The following is a 19,257-nucleotide window of genomic DNA, read 5'->3' as shown; positions in this document are numbered from 1 at the left end:
GCTAACCAAATTATGCCTTGCCTTCGCTAACGAATTGCTTGTTTTCTTGCCTTTTTGAACAACAGACTGGAGGGCAAACATCTGCCGTTGCCACCGGCCATGAACGGAACGCAGTGGGGCCAGGCAACGATGGCGCGCAACCTCGAACGGAACTGTCCATCGAACAAACCGTGCGCCAACGTGATCTGTCCGGATCCGTTCGAGTGTGTCGATTTGTGGAACGAATACGAGTGCACGTAAGTAGTAAACCCACAGAGCGGCAAAAGCTCCCGGTAACCATTTTTCCTCCCCGCCCCCCATTTCGGTGAGCCATGATATACCGATCCTGTTTTGCCACGGCAGCAATCAGTCCGAGAACAAAACCCCCTGTGGGCGCTGCATAGAATCTCGTGTCTCGGGCTTCAGCTTGTGCCTACGGGGCGTGCTGTTTGATGGGCTAGGTCTCTGTTACACGGGTATAACCAATCTAACCCTTTCAAATACGATAACTACTTTCCGCCCAATATTGATCCCACATTAAACATCGACCTTAAACCCACATTAAACAACAACATCATCCCGAAGTCTGGTGCTCACAACACTCCACTTCATTTTCAATACACGAAAGCATAAACCTCCATACCTCCATTACTTCATCTTACACGCTCATCTCATCACCATTCTCCCGCACTACCCCCTCGCAACGCACTATCATCATTCCCCTGAGCATCTCATCGGTGTGCTGTGTATATACCTTGTTTATTGATCATTTCTGCATGTCCATGGTAAGGAGAGGAATGTGTTTATTTTTATGTTTGACTCAGTGTGTGAATGAGAACGAATGGGCGAGTTTCGTATTGGACGCAGGGCATAAAGTTAATCCTTGACCTTGGTCTCAACGCTACCGAGTGGAGCACCGTGAATAGAAATCCTTGAGCGCATGTACCCATCGCTTCGGGGCATTCGAGATACCTTCGAGAAACAACATCACACCAAAAACAGAAAAAAAACCCTGGACCAACTCCATCTCACACAGAAGAACTTCATTCACTTCCGGTCTACATCAAGCACCCCTTTTATGCTCTTGTTTTTTTTTTGGGATGTTCAATTTTCCTTTCTGACCCAACCACGCGAAGGCACGGAACCCGAAATGGAAAATGAATCACCGAGGCGTAAAAAGAACGATGAGCTCACTAGCAGCGGACGACATGCGGGTGCTTTTTTCCGCCCCCCTGTAAGGGGTTGGAATTAACGAGGAAAAGCAGATAAATTTCCAAGAATCAGCCAACAGATCAAGGGATAAAAATAAGAAGACAATCATTAACAATGCAAAGGCGAGATGTGGCTCCGGTTGCGTAAGGTGTTCCAGGTGGTGTCGGATGGTGTGGTGTGGTTACCATTTATTATTTACATATTCTCGCGATGGATGTAATCCGGCACGGCTCGGTAGGAACCATGCCGAGCTCTCAGACATTGTTGATCCAAAGCAGCTTTATAGCTGGTTGATTATAATGTGGCTAAATGTTGGTCTGCAGAATTGTGACTAATATAAAATCGTTGCGCATAACTCTTTAAGGTTCACCTATAAGCAGAAGCTAACCCCCTATTGGGAAACTATGGATATCTAATGGATCTTCTCCAACTCTCTCCCATTTAAATAGATGTTTAGTATTTCTGTTTGTCTCACCCAAACTCCAAAGCATTCTTTTACATCCAATCACTATATTCGCCAAGGCGCATTACAATTATTATAGTGTTCTTGAAGTTTGGAAGACTTCGCTTTTTTTGGTCGTCAGAACACGCTGCAAACCTGCTTGATTATCTTCAAATCAGTATTCCTGTCCCGTCGGAATTCGTACTTTCGTATCGTGCAAAACCTTTGAAGAACCGAAGAAGCTATCTCTTTGGGCTATGGAATATGAAAATGTTTCACCCTCCCCTATTCAGAAGTACTCAGAGGTGCCTGTCTTCATCGAGCACGGTAGTTGGTACCATTTCCAAAGTTATAGCCCACAGTCAGTCGCAGGGTTTTGGTTTCTTGTTGGGAAAATGATCACAAACCAAGTAAAAAAAAAAACCGCTCCCAATGCATGCCGTTGGTGCAGATGGAAAAGACAGATTCTTATCATTTTCTCACCATCACCTCGGCATCTTTTGTGGTAATTTGCCACCATGCCACTACCGGGCGCAATGTGTGTATCCTCCTTTGTGTGGGGATATCCATCGCGCCCGCAAACCGGCAACTCAATGGAGATGCGTTCGATGTGAGCCGTCCTTGGCGTTGTCGCGAACGAACGGATGAAGACGAGGATGATCGGGGAGTTTTGTTTTCATCCCATCGCCGTCTAGTGTTACAGCGTTTCGAGAGCTGGAGTTGGTGGTGCCTTGGCCAGCGCAGCTTTCTTCGACGGATTTGAAAAGCTGGTGATAGACGCGTTAGTCGTAATTTTACTCCCGCTGCTGTTTGCCCGCTTTCGCCCGTTCCGCGCATGGGGATTCTCGCCATTCGCGAAGCATTACTTGGGCGTCGTGAGACGTTTTCACTGCGGTTTTCCTTGCTCCATTATTGGGTCGCTTGTCATTGTGCCAAAACTCCAGCCAACCGTACACAACGGGGACTTTGAAGCACCATACAGCACTGTTCCCTTCCCCATAACGAGCGACCCGTATGGGGACAACCCGTTCCTTACTCTTTTCACTCCAGTTCCTCCAAATGGAGGACCGTGAATGGCATGTAAACTCGTAATGATGGTGTCCGATGATGGCGGGTTGTGTAGTTGTGTGCTGTTCGCGTTCACTGTACCATCCGACGACCCATAACAGGTCCTAGGACATAAAAAAACAACCAAACAAACTCACACACATACACACAGCAAGAGGAAGTGAACCAGTAATTGCAAGCAGAAACTTTACAGCCTTCGACCCAATATGGTAATCACGTGTATTCTTCCCTCCATCTCATCTCACATGACCGGTTCAGATTTAGCAGCGTGTGTGTGTGTGTCTGTGAGTGTTGAACCGTGAAGGATGGAAAGAAAAGCAGAAGAACAAGAAAAAACCAATCAGTTTCGGGATAAATCCCTCGATAGATGTTTACGACCAGACAGCACCCGGATCCCCGGATGATGGGCATCCTTCATAAACAGGGCGTACATCCGCTGACTCGCACGTTGTCAAATTGAGCCACAGGTTTCAAATGATGGGAGCGATGAGAGTTGCCTTCATAAAGTTTGCGACGACCCATTTTGGAACGGGGCTGGGAACGGGGGGAAAAGTGCAACCGACGGAATGCATCCACGGTGAGGCATGATATTTGATTCCCATTCACCCGACAAGCGTACATATGCCCTACCGTGAAAGGCTTTACCACGGAACTCGACATTTGTTTGGCACGAAATTCGGTGCGGTATACCTTTTTTTACGGCATTTTTGCTGCTTCGCCGTTTGGAACAACAGTGGGTTGTGCTTTGGGATGATTTAGACTCCGGCACTGTTTGGCTGATTTCCTTTTTTTCCTGAGTGAATGCATATTTAGATATTGCTTTTATGCTATTGAACAACGTTTTCTGTGTACTTACATTTGCTGCTTTGAAAAAACGCGGAAACCGACTTGAGGATTGCACGGTTTTATTAACATCCCGGTGGAATATTTACACTGAACTCGACCGTTCGTATACCGTGCCAGGAAAACGAATCCCAAAATTAATTGCAAAATTCATTACTGGCGTATGCTTTGCAAGCGTATCGATCGTAGCCGGCAGATCATGTTGGGGAGTTTTTTTTTTTTAGAAATCCCAAAACGCCATGTTAAGCCAGGTATCTTTGCCCACGGCATACTTTGCATGTCCGTATTCCGGCTAATCAAACCCTTGTATACTAGCAAGCATAATGTAGCAAAATAGAAGGGTTCCTGTTAGCCCAGCTACACAAATCAGCTACGCCCCCTTTGAACGTCTCGTTCTATCGTACACACCGTACGTGGAATGTGTTGGTGAACGTTAAAAATACAGGTCAAAAATTTCTCCCAGAGAAAATGGCCACTATATCGTTTGGATATAACTCGATAGTTATATTTGTTTTAAATTGTGTTTAAAAAATCACTAGTAATTTCGACCTCAAAAGACTGCATCAGTATTGACCACTAATTTATATCATCATTAAGTCACATCAGCATCGAAATGAAGGTTCCATGGATAAGGCATGAATTTTAAGTAATGTTTAGTCTCTGTCTTCCATATGTTTGAGGTAAATTTGTTGGGAATCATAGTGGTCTACCTCATACGTTACAATACATGGGACTCGTTTGCAACACCCTCGATAAATAAGCATACTAATAATTAAACAGTATGGATTGAAGGAATAATTTTAGTCTCGTTTGGGCGAAAAAATAAGAAAGCATAATTTTCAAACGTTTATTAAAGAAAACATTATGTGTTCTCATATGAAATTTTTGGCCATCAATCAATCAACTACATTCGATTAATAGAGAATGTACCTTCATTGGTTTTATTATCGTACGTGGAACGCATGAACTCACATCAAACCGGATGGTTTACGTGTAAGTTAACCGCTCTTTTACACAACCGCTTTACAACAAAGTTCTTATTTTCATTACAGCACCAGCGCTGAAAAACTTGAGTGGGAAGAAATGCAAAATGAGCTGCAATATCCAGATGGTCTCATTATAGCAGAGACAACGGAATACATAGAACAAACCACAGAGCTGTACAAAAAAGTTACAGAGGAAATCACGGAGGAAAACACAACGCAAAATACTTTAATTCCAACTACTTTTATTCCGCCAACTACTATTTCCAGCACCACCACCACCTTACCAATACTCAACAATAATTATGTTTATATGAATTTTACAATGTTTTTGCAATCGCTAAACCCTTATCCACGTCCTGTGAAAGTTGTGATTCATTTGTAGGACTCGTTTGGGACACCTTTCATGGCGGTTTTCTTAGTACTGTTATCGGTCTAAATATCAACGGCTATTGAAGCTTGTTGCACAACTGGGTAGTAATGTTAAGGTTTTGCATGAAATAAAATATTACTTAAACCGTTGTTTGGGTCGTACCAAAAACCGTCCCGTGCTTCGCAAATGCTTCGAACAAACGGGTTAGAAGAGAACGTCCAAAAAACAACCACATCCATGAAAGCAAGAAAATCGTTCAAATCTACCCATGCACCAAAATGGCCCCGGAAGCGAACAAGAAGGGGATTCCAATGGAGACCCGAGCATCCAAAATAGGACAGCACTGAAAGCCGTGGTAATCCGTTCAAACCTTTCCCTTTTTTCACGTCGCGCCATCTTTATGAGCGAGTTGACGAAATCGAGGATGGAATACTAATTGGAATCTGCTGCGAGCAACAGCAACAAAAAAAAAGAAGAAATATCCCCTCCCCAACACCCGACAAACCGTACCACCCCCTCCCCCGGTAAATTGTATTATTTCGAATGACCATTTGTTTGTTTCAACGCATCTTTCCGACGGCTTAACTGTGAACGACGTCGAGAGGCGGTAATAAAAACAAACACATTTTTAATACATAATTTATTCTCTCGCTGCCGCCCACCCACAATGCTCGGGGCGAGGTTTTTGCTCGGGATCCATTATTCCTGGAAGTGTGCTTACGAACTCCTCCCCACTCCCCTAAAAACCGCCCAGGCAGCACAGGAAAAGCCTGTTGACCATTGACCGAAAACCCAAACACCAGTTTCCTTCCCGTTCCCATCAATGTATGTATGAGTGTTACGTCCCGTTTTCCACGAAACCAGTACCAGCACCGTCGGTTATGTACGGGAGAATCTGTGTCCCCGGCCGGTCCCGGTCGTTGTTATTGTCGGTGCTCTGTCGGCGCTCCCGAAGACCTCCGTTTTCTCGATATCTCGTTGCAGTTTGGATTTATGTCGAAACACACAATACACACCGGCTCCAGCCCAAGCCAATGGGCAACGTCATCCGTCTTTAGGTCATTTCCGGTTTCCGTCCGGCTGATACGAAGGTTAGGCTCAGCTTGAAACAGCGAGTTCCGCGCCGGAACCTGATGAAATTCATTGCCCCTCGGCGCGCCGCGAAGAAGGTCGATGCGATAAGATTTGTAACTTAAAGGTCGTCCACTTTTAACGAGATTTCCGCCCAGGTCGTTTGGCAAGCAGCGGTCGACCTGGTTCCTTCGGTCCAGCAGCGGCGGTGCTCGGTGCTAAATCTATTATTTAGCGTGTATTACAAAGCCTTCCAGCGAGATTGCTTGAGCATGGGACTGTACCACCCAGCCGGAAGCGACGACGATGAACGATTGTCGCCATTTCACGAATCAATTCCCAGGCGCAGCGGAGCGGCGAGCGTTTCATTCCCAACCACAAGCTTTCGCTGGAAAAGGGGAAGCGAACTGAACCGATTCGTTGATTGAGTTGGCAAGTTATTTGCTTTCGTCTGGTGCTGGGTGTGAACTGCGCCTTTGATAGATTAAAACGAGCCAGGCCGGGTGCTGTGAGTGGAATTGTAAAGTAGGATTTCACGAAAACGCTCAACCGTGTGCTCTGGCGCCGATGCTGGAGAATGTTAGGCGAAGGCGAGGCACATTGTCCGAATGTGGGCACAGATTGGAATTGCTTCACAATCCCACGACTCCGGGCAGAAAACTGGCCAAAAGGGTGCAAGACGACGATGATTTGCCAGTGAGAAATTGCTCGCAAGCTTACAAAAGCAGGCTTTATTTGTTTGAAATCTTGAATCAAAATGGGCACTTCGATGGGGGGGGGAGGGGTTTCCTTGTCTGAAAACTACGTCTTCAGTAGTCTTTCACAAGCGGATTTCACAATGGCCTTACCAACACAAACCAGACAACTATTGGAATAAAAATTGCGAAACAAATTTAGTTTCCGATTTGATATGGTTGGAAATAAATAATCAATCACCTGCCACTTGTAACTACTCCGCATGTGTCCAGTGTATCATATTTCACATGTATTCTGATACTCGAATGATTAATATATGACATGAATAATAACGAGCCGCGTGTGTGTGTGTGTGTGTGTGGGGCATCTGTCCGCTGCTTCGTTGTAAACATTCTGCGGTCGACAGTCGTTCCCCACACCGAATTTAAATAATTATTCCGCACAGTGGCATACGCTCCAGTGTGTTCCTACTGCTGCTGCTGTGGGCATAAATTTGCTCTTTCGTGTGCAAAACAACGCAATATCTTGATCCCGGCGGCCGTTCTTTCTGCACCGGACACCGGAACCGAGCGCATTCTCGTTTTTGCGCCATCCATCAAACCAATGTGCGCGAGTGCAAGTGCGTCTGGGAGCTGGGAAATAGAAAATGGATTTCCGCTGCTTCGGCGGGTTGTTGGTGGGAGATGGAATTTTATTTTGTTTAATTTAAGCTCCCGGCCACATGCCGAGCGGAGAGTTCCCTTCGAAATGTGTAAATGCATCGCGTGTATCAAACAGCCGCAAAGCTCTTGGTGCCTGAGTGGTGCTGCGTTTGGGGCTTATGCCGTGCCTCGCATGTGCTTGATTTGATTTATTCACAAACCCAAACATCAAAAACCCCAAAGGCCCCGGCATAGTGCCACAATTACTTTGTCCAATATGTCGAATTCTGGGAATGTATCTTCGGTCCGTCCGGTCCTTTGAACATTGCACGCCGATGCCCCGATGTGAGTATCTAGCAAGGGATGGGGCTTGCGATCAATTGCAGGGGAATATCTCATTGAAGTTGCCTACAATTATTTTAATCATTTTTAGTACTCAGCAGTTCCAGTACTGTGTGTTTTTATGGAACGAATCGTAGAGCATTTGTGTTAATTATATATTTACTTCATAAGTCCATCTTTGATGGTTGAATTTTAATTAGACAAGCTGAAGAATTACTCCTACGATCGTATTGTGTGATTGAGAGTTTTTGTGCGTGTGTGTGTGTGTGTGCGTGAATGTATCCTAATTGTATTCATTATTCGGAATCGCTTTTCGTTTGTTTATTTTACACGTTCAGTTGTTTGCCTTTTCAGTATTTACAGTATTGATGCTTTTGTATTTCGCTTCATAATCACATATTCATCACATATCATGTATATTTGAATAAAAACACAGCCGTCACTTTCATCATAATCATCATCGTTGTTATTAGCTACATGATCATGCCATCATTAACATTTTAACAATAACAAACGTCATCCTTACCGTCCTTACAAACCACCGGCCGCAGGAGTTATTTTATGTTTTGTTCGACATGAAAGGGCGGCCCCTGTGTGTGTGTGTGTGTGTGTGCCTCCGGTGAAATTTTACATCAAAAACACGCCAATCCCGGGCAACCACGCGGGATGCATGATCCCCCGGAGAAAATCCCATCCCGCATTAAGGCCAATCAGTTTCCACTTAACCGTATATAATATCGCGCCACTCCTTCATATAGCAGCAAGCAGCCGCGGCATTGGTGGCCATTTTGTGTTCGTTTTTTTTTCTTGTTGTTGTGTGCAAATTATGACCGTCGTGCATCATCTGCCGCTTCACGTAACGAATCGAACCCCCCGCCGTATTATAAGCATACACACGATTAGGGGCATCGATTCGGTATACGGTAAAATAAAACACCAATTCACGTTCGTTATTTCGCGCGATGCATCTTCCCTGTGTATGTGTGTGCCCATTTTGCATACTTCAGTGCCATTTTCGGGGGTCAGCCACGTCGAGCGGTGTATCGCCTTCCGTAATCCCTTGTTGACCGGAAATTCAATGCAAAATGGGGCACCCTAACACCGGAAAGTAAATGAACCGTGCCACAAATCAATCATACTACCAATCAATCAGCCAATCAATCGATTCGAACCGATCCTTCCTACGCTGCGTTCCTGCGCTCTCCTACCCCATTTGGCTGCGAGACAAACCCCCAGACCTGCTTTGGGTGGCTTTGGCGCAAAATGTTTGACCATTCGACATTTTTCTTTTTTCAAACCACCCCTGACCTGACCGACGGTAACAAAAAAAAAACAACAACAGCTGCGGTGAAGGGCGCGTCATGTCACCGGACGGTAAGGGCTGCATGGATCGGAACGAGTGTCTCGATCTGCCGTGCCTGAACGGTGGCATCTGCGTGAACCAGGAGCCCCGGTTGCGCTATCGCTGCGACTGCCCGGACGGATTCTGGGGCGAGAACTGCGAACTCATCCAGGAGGGACAGACGCTCAAGCTGAGCATGGGCGCCCTGGCCGCCATCCTTGTGTGTCTGCTAATTATATTGAGTGAGCAATGTTGTTTTCTCGATTAACGATACCGGTGTTGTGTCGGTAGCAAAGCCGGCCATCTTGTTACTGAAATAAAATTGCACATATGTTTGTTTGTTGTTTCGGTGATAGTTTGTGCGTCGTTTTCGTAGTGTTCGTAGTCTGCTTTTCTTGTTTGTTTGTGTTGTGTACATAATATTAAGCTTAAGGGGAAAAGAAATTCATTATTTTATCAGTGTTAATTACGATTTATTGCCATTTTGAAAGTGTTTTAGTGCTTTTATCATAAAAGTCTTGCTATTTTTTGGTACCAAATTAAAGTATTGTAAAAACTTTCTTTTTTCCATTTCTAGTCAATCAAATAATTCAGTTAACAGTAAAAATTTAAATTAAGCATCATATGAAATCAAATCATAATAAATGTTTTTATATAAGTCCCACGAAATATGCAGTTCAAACCATACCAGTCCTGTTTTAGGCATTGTTTGAGCTGCTTTACTGCACTTCGACCACGTGCATTTCGACGGTATAATATTTTTTTAAAAATAATTAATGTAGTGTCCATCCTTACGAAATCAACTCATAATAAAAGATTTCCTATTAGTCCCACCAAATACGCAGTACAAACCATCCAGTTCATTAGTCATGATTTAGTTATCGTTTGAGCAGCTTAGCTGCACTTCGACCACAGTCATTTGCCACGGCATAAAATTGTTGTGTTGGACTCATTTATCATCCTCAGTTACCATCAGTTAAAGAAATGAGTCAATTTGATTCCGTTTCCCTAGGATTTGTAAATGAAAATTAAGTTAAACATGTTTTTGTTTTGTGTACATTGGTGCTACTCTCAAATTTCGAAAATCGTCCTTATCTAACACAAAAATAATGAATTTCTCTTGCCAACATGCTAAGATACGTAGCTTTTTGTGTAAATTTTTCTACAAATAAATGTAAATAGAATAATGTCGCACGTTTTCACTGCTTATGCTTTATGTAATTTGTAGCTATTTCCTTCCCTCCAACCAATATCCAATATCGTTCCCCATTTCCTATTCATTTCTTATGCTTTCGTCCTCTTTTCAAAAATATATAAAAACTCCGCTCCAAGACAGCGTGAGATAGACATTAAATGCACTAGTGTGTAGCCCAATGTCGTGTCCCTCTAGCGAATAGATTATCTTCCCCTGTTGATCTAAACTCTCCCGTCATACTCACGAATCGGATGGTAAATAATAAAATGGTCACCAAAATGTGGTAAGTAAGTGTCCTGCCAATAGCTGTGCTAATGTTGTTTTTTTTTCTTTCTTTCTTTTATTTCTTTCATTTTATTACCATCATTCTATGTTGTACCGTATCCACCCCCGCGTGTTGTGTGTCATTTGTCGATCTTCTTTCACGTTTATGGCACTTCGCAAATTACTGGAATTTTAATTATTTACACTCGTTTTCGATCATGCACAACCCGTAAAAAAAATAATTGCAAAACCCAAACCATACCTCACGTAAAATCTTTACACGAACGATACGCGAACGATATCCCGTTTTCGTGCGTCCCGCACGTGACTAAACGATGGCGACGAATCGTCCCTCTTTGTTCACATGCAACATTGCCATTGTACACAAACAAATACACACAAACACACACAACCCCGGTGCCCGGTAATGGCTGCCTCGGTGTATGCAAAACCGTGCAGGTGTCCTGCCGGGTATAAACCGTCCGGGATGCGGTGCGTAAACGCGAACGAGTGCCTGTGGCATCCGTGCCAGAACGGTGGCCGCTGCCGGGATCACCATCCACCGAAAGCGTATGAGTGTATCTGTCCGCTCGGGTTTTCCGGTGCGCACTGCGAGCTGGAGTTGCTCGCGTCCGGCATCCTGACACCGTCCCGGGACTTCATCATAGCGCTCGTCATCTGCGTCAGTACGCTCATACGTAAGTATTTCCCAGTTTCTCGTCAGTCGGATTCGAATGCCAAGCCGAAATTTTGCCAAACCTACTAACAATCGCGCCAATGGTAGTAGAAGATACGATGAAAAACAAAACGTATTTCCCAGAGTGCGAAATGTTATCGACAATTGCGGACGATGAAGCTTGCGAGATTTTACGAGCCACACGGTACAACACTGTTATTCACAATTTACGGTCTATTTATGTGCAAAGGAAAATCCCTCTGTTCTTACACAGTGCACAACTTAACTATACGTTGTTTGTTGTTGTTTTAGAATAAAGGAAAAAGTCAAAATGATCGCACATGCGCAACATTACGCTTAGGAACACGCAAACGTAGTCAGAAATGACTCAGTATTCTTTGATTTTTGTTCCATTCGTACAAATAACACCTTGAATTTTTAATTCAATTTAATTCACAATTTAACTGAACATTTGAGGAATTTACATCCTAAAATCCTGATAAAACCAGAATAAAAGTTGATGTGTATTTTAATTCTTTTTATTTTTTTAAAAGCATATTTTGATTTAATATTATCTTACTCTTAATCTAATGTTCTATTCGTACAAATATAAGTATAATTTTAAAGCACCTTGAATTGTTCACGTTTTAACTGAATAGCTGAGGAATTTACATCCTAAAATCTTGATAAAACCAGGATATAAGTTGGTGTATTTTCATTCTTTGTATTTTTTAAAAGCAGATTTATGTTTGTTTTATGCAGATTTATGATTATTTTCTTAATATTAATAATAAAAAAATAATCTTTCAAAAGCGATCCTACGCAATTTAAAGTTTATCGCAAATTTCAAGATTATTAAAATGAATATCAAGACTCTCTTTTAGTGATCTATCACTGATCAAGTGATCTAAGAATTTATATTTTATTATTGATACATTTAAAAAAGATTTCGTAAACTTTTGTTCCTTTATTCTCAACAAAAAACAAGCTCGTATAGTTTTGTTTCAACCAATTGCGACCTATGCGACCGTCACATTGTTCGCATCAAAGTTTAGTTCCCATCATCATTTTTAGTCAAATTCTTCTATCGCATAAATTCCAATTCCATTTACCTCTCTCTCTCTCCCGAAAACAAATCAAATAGCGCGTTGTAACTGCAACGAAGCGCACACACGTGTGCAATGTTTGGTATGAACTTCTTGCCCCGCTTTCAATTGAATCTAAATCGAAATAGCAATCAAATGTTTATATTTTTTCCCCCCCTTCACAAAACGCCAATTCGCCATATTTGGTTTCGTTTTAAATTGTTGTGGCAATAACCCGGTGCATTCCATTTCGAGCAAAACTATCTTCCATTTTTGGCAATGGTAAATGTGCAACAGGAATGCATCAGCTTCCCTATCGGGTGAAGGTATCACGCGGGATACCGCGAAGTGAAAAGTGCTTTCGATGAAAGCTTTCAATTGCGCAGCCTTATTCGGGTTTGCTTTATTTATGCATTTGTTTAACTTTACTGCATTTTTCAAGGTTTTTCGTTAGTGTTCTAACAATATTTTCTACTTCATTGCAATGTGTTGAGTGGGTGGATCAATTTTATCAAATACATCACCATCGCCCGTCAGCTCAACCCACACCTATATATTGAATTTATATTGGCGAAACACACGTGGGTTAAAGCTTTGCTAAAGAGTCGCTCCTAATGCTGCCACCTGTAAAGCACCCGTACGCATTCCACTTTGTGTTTGCAATTGCTGCAAGGGAACTAAAAATAAACACACACGCGCGCAAAAAAAAAATCCCAAACCTAAATCCTCTCTATCGCGAAATGGTTCCCGGGGTTTTTTTCTTCGCCCGGACTTACTTTGCTATCATCATAAGCTTTATGTGATGGGGGGAGGAGGACGGCTTATTCCAACCGTGGCCGTTTTGGTGACGTCAGGCACCCACGACGTGTGTGGGTGTATTGCAGTGCTCGCGAGGATTGTGGCGGAACCCGTCACCGTCATCCATCCATCCATCCCGCTCGCCTCTTCCGACGGTAGCTTTTGTGCGAGTTACAGGACTTTTCAATCTATCTACCCTTTCCCCACACGCCATTTGCCCTTTCGTTTTGTCCTTTCGTTTCGTACATGTGAAAATATTCTCTCTGTTGTGCTCGTAACATTCGCACCCAATCGAAACCGGAGTAAGGGGTTTGTATAAGCACTCTCTAGCGTAAATGCTGTTTCTGTTTAACACTTACTACTCTCAACTGCTAGTGCTAGCATCTAGACACTATTCTGTCACTAGTTATTGTATTTCCTTTCTTTTCTTTTTTTGGCTGTGTATCCTTTATCTATATCTGCACGTTTGCTGCTCTCTACGTTTGTGCTTTGTGGATCTATCGAACACAACAGTGAACGCATTAGCGCTTGCACCGTTAAAAGGTTTTCCCCAACTTGAAGCGTGTGTGTGTGTGTGTGTGCGTATAATGCGTTTCATTCGCGCAAGTGTTACTTTTTCGATAAATCCACAAAACTGTTGAGAGCGAATTGTGGGCCGAATGGGAAAACACATTGACGACAAATGTAAGAAATGCTTTCGTTTTCCCATTGGCCACTGGCTCCAACGCAAGAGTTGCAGTTTGCATCACCACCGAAGACATTGTGTTCGTTGGTTCGCTGGTCGGCGCTCATTTGTGTCATAGCCTAGTGTAAGCGATCGTCCAGCGCACCGATCTGATATCTGCGTTCCCGGCTATTCGTTATTCCATTACCAAGTTGGACGGAGCTCGAAGATTCGACAGCACCGTCTGTGGTGGCTTTTATGCTTGTGTCGAATTCGGAACTTTAAGAACAGTAAAGAAGAGATGTGATACCCTGATGTGATAATAAAAACCAAGATGCAATGGTCATTCCGGTCCATTTAGCTCATGTTCTACTCGAACGTCCACCTCTGTCTCGTGCACACGTCCCGAGCGAAAAGTTCCGAATAAGATTATGCAGGCATAGCGCACGAAGGCCAGCTCCACCACAACCACACGATGGGTGCTAAAACATGTGACAGGTGTTAGAGTTGGGGAAAAAGAAAAGAGACTCTCCAGCCAAATGCAATCTCGTTCTCGTACTTGGTGAAGGAAGCACGAATCGAACGGAAATAAGCAGAACATGTCGGTGGTCGACGGGCAGCACGATGTTAAAGGCTGGAGGGCGCCATAGTGGCCCAACAAGCCCACTCGACGACCGAGCTTACGGTGTCTTCCATTTTTAATGCACCCGAAAATTGAAACCCTGCTAAAACACCCTTCCCCCTGTGTACGCTTGCGTCCCGGGTGTTCTTCCTTCCATCTCTTGCCGTTCCACAGTTCTGGTGCTGGTGTTTGTGGTGTACAACCGAAGGCGGGAGTCGCACATCAAGTATCCGGGCCCGGATGATGATGTGCGGGAGAACATCATCAACTACGACGATGAAGGTGGCGGTGAGGATGATATGACCGCGTACGACATTACGCCCCTACAGATCCCGATCGGTCCGATGCCGGAACTGACGCAATGCAAGATGCCACCGTTGATGTGTAAGTAGTATTGGGGGTTGCTTTTCCTGCAACTGTCTGCACCATCTTACGTTTCTGTTTCTGTTGCTGTTGCAGACCCGGTCATGACAATGGGCCCGGGACACGAGCCCAACGTTGGCATGTTCATCGAGGAGCACAAGAAGCGGGCCGACAGTGACCCCAATGCGCCACCGTTCGATGATCTTCGCAACTACGCCTACGAAGGTGGTGGCAGTACGGCTGGATCGCTCAGTTCACTACAGTCAGGTGAGTCCGGGTTTACTTTTTCTATTAGAATTCTAATAAAAAATAAATTTGAAATACATCCTTTAATTCGCGGCAAAGCTTCGATTGATGCGTTAAGGCATTGATTGCAAAATAATTTCATACAAACTGAATCAACAATATATCCCGGAACGGAAACGGAGCAAACATTTTTCCAATGACAGTGTGTGTGTGTGTGTAAACAGTTCCTCGCACAATATTTAATACTGAAATTATTGTTATGGCACATTAGACATCCATTAAGCTGTGCAAATAAACTGTGCCAACAATAACGAGGCGCCAACAACCAAAGGCCGCGTGTGCGTAAATTATGCTAAACCCCAGCCCCCCGCCTCCAACCATGCGTGTGTGTGTGAATGATTTATGAACTCACTTTTATCTCGCACCTTTTTCGCAACGTTCCTGCACGTGCTCATAACACATTTTTATCACGAATTTCACTGATCCATCAAATAAACAAAAGCCGGATGCGCAAATATCATAAAAATGTTTGTACCATCCCTGGTGGTGTGCCGCTGCCGGCATTTTGTGACGGCAAAAGTCGTTGCAAGTGCGTTGGTGTGCGTTTGTGTACGCATCGCGTCAAAAGCCACAAATATTGTCAATAATGTTTTTTTTTTTGCTTTCCACTCCCCCCCCCGGAGGCTACCATACATTAGCATTTGGAAGGACGATATTAAATTATCAATATAAATTTTTCGTAGGCAGGCATTCTGCTTCGTGCATGGTGGGTAATTGCACATGTTCAGTAATTGATTTTTAACACGCGTTTGATGTATTATTCAACCGTGGCGGATAATTCGGGAATAATGGATAATGTTTCTCGCCGTTTCGGCCTGACTGCAGAGGCAGGAATTTCCAGGAAATGCGTATCGTATTATTACCATTGCAAACTGTCAAGAATCATTAGAACTTCAAGACGGAGGATGCTAGTAAGACTTTTTTAAATTTCCTCAGAAAACGACCAGGTTTAGGATTGTTTATAGCTAAATGTAGCTTAATCTACTGTACAATTCACATTCGTCTGAAGACATTTCCTTGTCTAAACAGTGAAAGGTCACCTTATCCCGGCTGTGCTCGGTCACTAATAAGACTTAATACCTTTGCAATGCCCCATAGTGTACCAGACACCAGGCGTCTCCATCGGTGTGCCTGCGTCTTATCGAATCTCCATTTTATCTATCATTAAAAGTCAGTATCATCATTAAGTTAGCGTATTCGTGCTAGGCTGTCTGCCCGTCAATTGTCTAATGTTTGTTGGTACAATGTTTGTCCAGCGGGTTTGCCCATAACTCGGGGGGGGTCATTTTGTTAGCCTACGACAGATGAAAAGCTCTCGAGATGGATGCGATACGCCGTCGCTATCGGCATCAGACCAGCTCGCAGTACCATTTTCATCGCACTGCTCACTGCCGTTCCTTCCGTACTGTACTGTTTCGCCCTGTTACTGTTAATGACAATTGTCTAGGCCCGACTGACTGTAAGCAGCTTATGCGTGATATTTCATCGTATTCTCTCTCTCTCTTTCTCGTTCTCTTTCCATATCCTGCTTACCAACAAAACAAACCCAAAACAGGCACGGATGATGAGGTGCAGGAATTCGACTACTTGGACGCCTGGGGACCTCGGTTCGACAAGCTCGCCAACATGTACGGCGATCATCATCCGACCGAGCTTGATGATTTAAATTAAATCCTAGCTCTCGATCGATACCACCGCGTGGCTCTACGCGCGCTTGTCTCCTTCGACCTCCCCGCCCGGTGTTGTTGCCCGTTTCTGGGGATGTAAGGAAGGGGCGCTACCCACAGAAACACAGAACAGCAGCACGAAACGCGAAACGTAACAAAACAACCGCAGCCAGATAAGACAACCCTCGCAAACGCAGCAGGGCAACACAAAACGGAAAGCAAATCGCGTGAATCGAAACGAGTTATCTCCCAGAAAATGGAAGGAGACAGATTGCAGACAAATGGGGGAGGTCGATGGACAAAAAAAAACAGACGACTGAAATACGAGATTCGTTGCCAACAGCTACCGATTTGCGGGGTTGTGCGTTTTAGTATAATTTACTTCGTTAAATCAGTCAGCAGGAGAAAGTGAAACAACGCAACGCCAGCAAAAGGTTGTGATGTTTCACACCATATACGTCACTTAACCCGAAATCATCAGTATCGTGCGCACGAAAGGGAGGGAGAATCGCAAACTCTTCAAGCATCAAGCGTTCTCCTACGACAAAACAAGAAAAAAAAACACACACACACCTACACAGTTCGCCCAAAATGATGAAACCGTAGAACTGCCATTAATCTACCAGCCCAACCCGCCCCACGTGAACCCACGGATAGCGGATGGATCTTAACCAAAGGGCGGTGGTACCCCTATTTTATAAGCCACAAGAGTCGGTAGGCCTAAGGAAGACGATCCCGGGACGAGATCCCGATAAGACAGTCACCAGGTGAGTGAAGGTAGAATCAGCACGAATAAAAACAACAACAAAAATCCACATTCCCGAACCCGGCCCCGGTCCCATCGATACTGATGGAGACGCCTGGTGTCCGGTACACTATGGGGCTGCTAATATTGAAGTGCTTTTGAAAGCGGACGGGTTTTGAAAAAGGGATAGTAGATGTTTTTTTTTTCTTACACACTTTTTTTCGTGTGCGCCCAATATGCTATCTAGTATCAGAGAGAGAGAGAGAGAGAGAGAGAGAGAGAGAGAGAGAGAGAGAGAGAGAGAGAGAGAGAGAGAGAGAGAAAGAGAGAAGAACGAAAGACGAAGAAAAATGCAATGTTCGTTTTTATGTTTTTTTTATCGTTTCGTTGATTTAATTGCCAGTTTTAATTGACCCACGTAATGGGGAAAGAGGTTTCCTGCCATGCTGGTGTGTCTGTGTCCCGTTGAATGGGGGAGACAAGATAGTATGAAGCGACTGAACAGAAGAGAAATGGTTAATATCGTATAGACAGCGAGGGAGAAAGAGAGATAGGAGGAGAGCATCGAGCATTAATAACAAACAAAATAAGTAAACAAAACAAAACACAAGCATACTTTAAAACCAAAGTTTAATTATAATCATTGTTGAGATTAACAGTTAAGAACGGTTACGGTTAAGTGCGCAGTTAAAAGATTCGGGCCCTCGATTGTGGACGGAAGTGTGTGTGTGTGTGTTAATACACAGCCAGAGGGAAATACTCATACTTTCACAAGCAAACCGGTATCGATGTTCGATCAAGTGAGGAACGAAAGGAAGGATGTACAGAGAGAGAGCAAGGGAGACGGAACGATAAAGCGAGAAAGCGTGAATTATCGCTACTTGATCTTAAAGACAAAGACGAAGGCAGAAGGTTATAATATCGCCCCCCGTTCGAAAGGCATCATTTGTAGCAAAGTGGCCAAATTCCAACCCAAAACGACGATACCCGCCAAGAACACAAAACTCAACACAACTTTCAGCACATTTTGCCAAATGCTGGGTGTGTGTGTGCGCGATTTTCTTTTGCCTCTGCTTCTTCTTGCTGCTCTTCGAATGTCCAAAATTTGTACAAAATGAGGGTGGAATAGTAATAATGCTTGCTGTGTGTCCATTTGCTGCCACCACTGGCTGGCCCTCCGTTGGGGATGGGTGAGCAATATTTCAACCTTCGTACAGACGGATGAGAAAGTGCTGAAGCGTGAAAAATTGAAATGATCACACCCTGGACTGCTTGCTGCCAGGGTGGTGTGGTACAGGCGGGGTTTTTTTTTCGTTTGGTACCCGTAGCAATTTTCGACTTCATATCAGGCCCCGGCAACGTTGTAAACTGTTGATTGGAGGGACAGTTTTGTGTAATATTTTTCTCTCCGAAGCGGGGAGCAAATGAAACGGGAAAAGGGAATTTGGGTTTTTCTCTTCTCTCATTCTCGCATGTCCCTTTAGCTATATCGGACAAATTGTGTCTCTTCCCTTATCACTAGGGACAAATCTCTTGAAGCACCACCCCGGACGTAAATGACTTTTTTTTTGTGCTCGGATACTCTTAAGGATAGATTTGCACTTCATTTCTCGCTTCGGAGGTGGCAACAGAGCAGCAAGCGTGCAAAAAAGAAACAAAGCTATGACAGATTTGTGATAAATGGAGGAATTTTGGTGAAAAATATTCCCTGTTCGGAAAGCTTTGACACGGTGGCGCATGATCGAACAGATTGAAGATTTTTCGACTTGACTTGGCATGAAAGTTGAGCGCGGGTGTTGCAATATTACCGGTCGGTTTTGTTGTTACACTTTGGAGGATACAAATATTGTCGCTCGCAGGGAACATTTTTTGCTTGGAAG

The 19,257-nt window shown here is 44.0% G+C and overlaps 1 protein-coding gene across 3 annotated transcripts in view; it reads left to right on the top strand.

Moving 5' to 3' along the window:
* LOC128305548 (neural-cadherin) overlaps nucleotides 1-17,602 on the top strand; it is a 190,735-nt gene extending 173,133 nt beyond the window's left edge. For all 3 annotated transcript variants that reach the window (XM_053043045.1, XM_053043046.1, XM_053043047.1), the window contains 5 exons: nucleotides 66-236; nucleotides 8,993-9,234; nucleotides 14,471-14,680; nucleotides 14,756-14,926; nucleotides 16,521-17,602. In XM_053043045.1, coding sequence (XP_052899005.1) covers nucleotides 66-236; nucleotides 8,993-9,234; nucleotides 14,471-14,680; nucleotides 14,756-14,926; nucleotides 16,521-16,636 — 910 coding nt within the window. In that variant the 3' untranslated portion in view covers nucleotides 16,637-17,602. The remainder of the gene's footprint in view (nucleotides 1-65; nucleotides 237-8,992; nucleotides 9,235-14,470; nucleotides 14,681-14,755; nucleotides 14,927-16,520) is intronic.
* Nucleotides 17,603-19,257: the final 1,655 nt, after the last annotated feature.

This window comes from Anopheles moucheti, chromosome 3 (assembly GCF_943734755.1).
Source record: "Anopheles moucheti chromosome 3, idAnoMoucSN_F20_07, whole genome shotgun sequence".
Lineage (NCBI taxonomy): Eukaryota > Metazoa > Arthropoda > Insecta > Diptera > Culicidae > Anopheles > Anopheles moucheti.
Note: the sequence above shows the minus strand (reverse complement) of the source record. Positions and strands in the feature narration are given on the sequence as shown.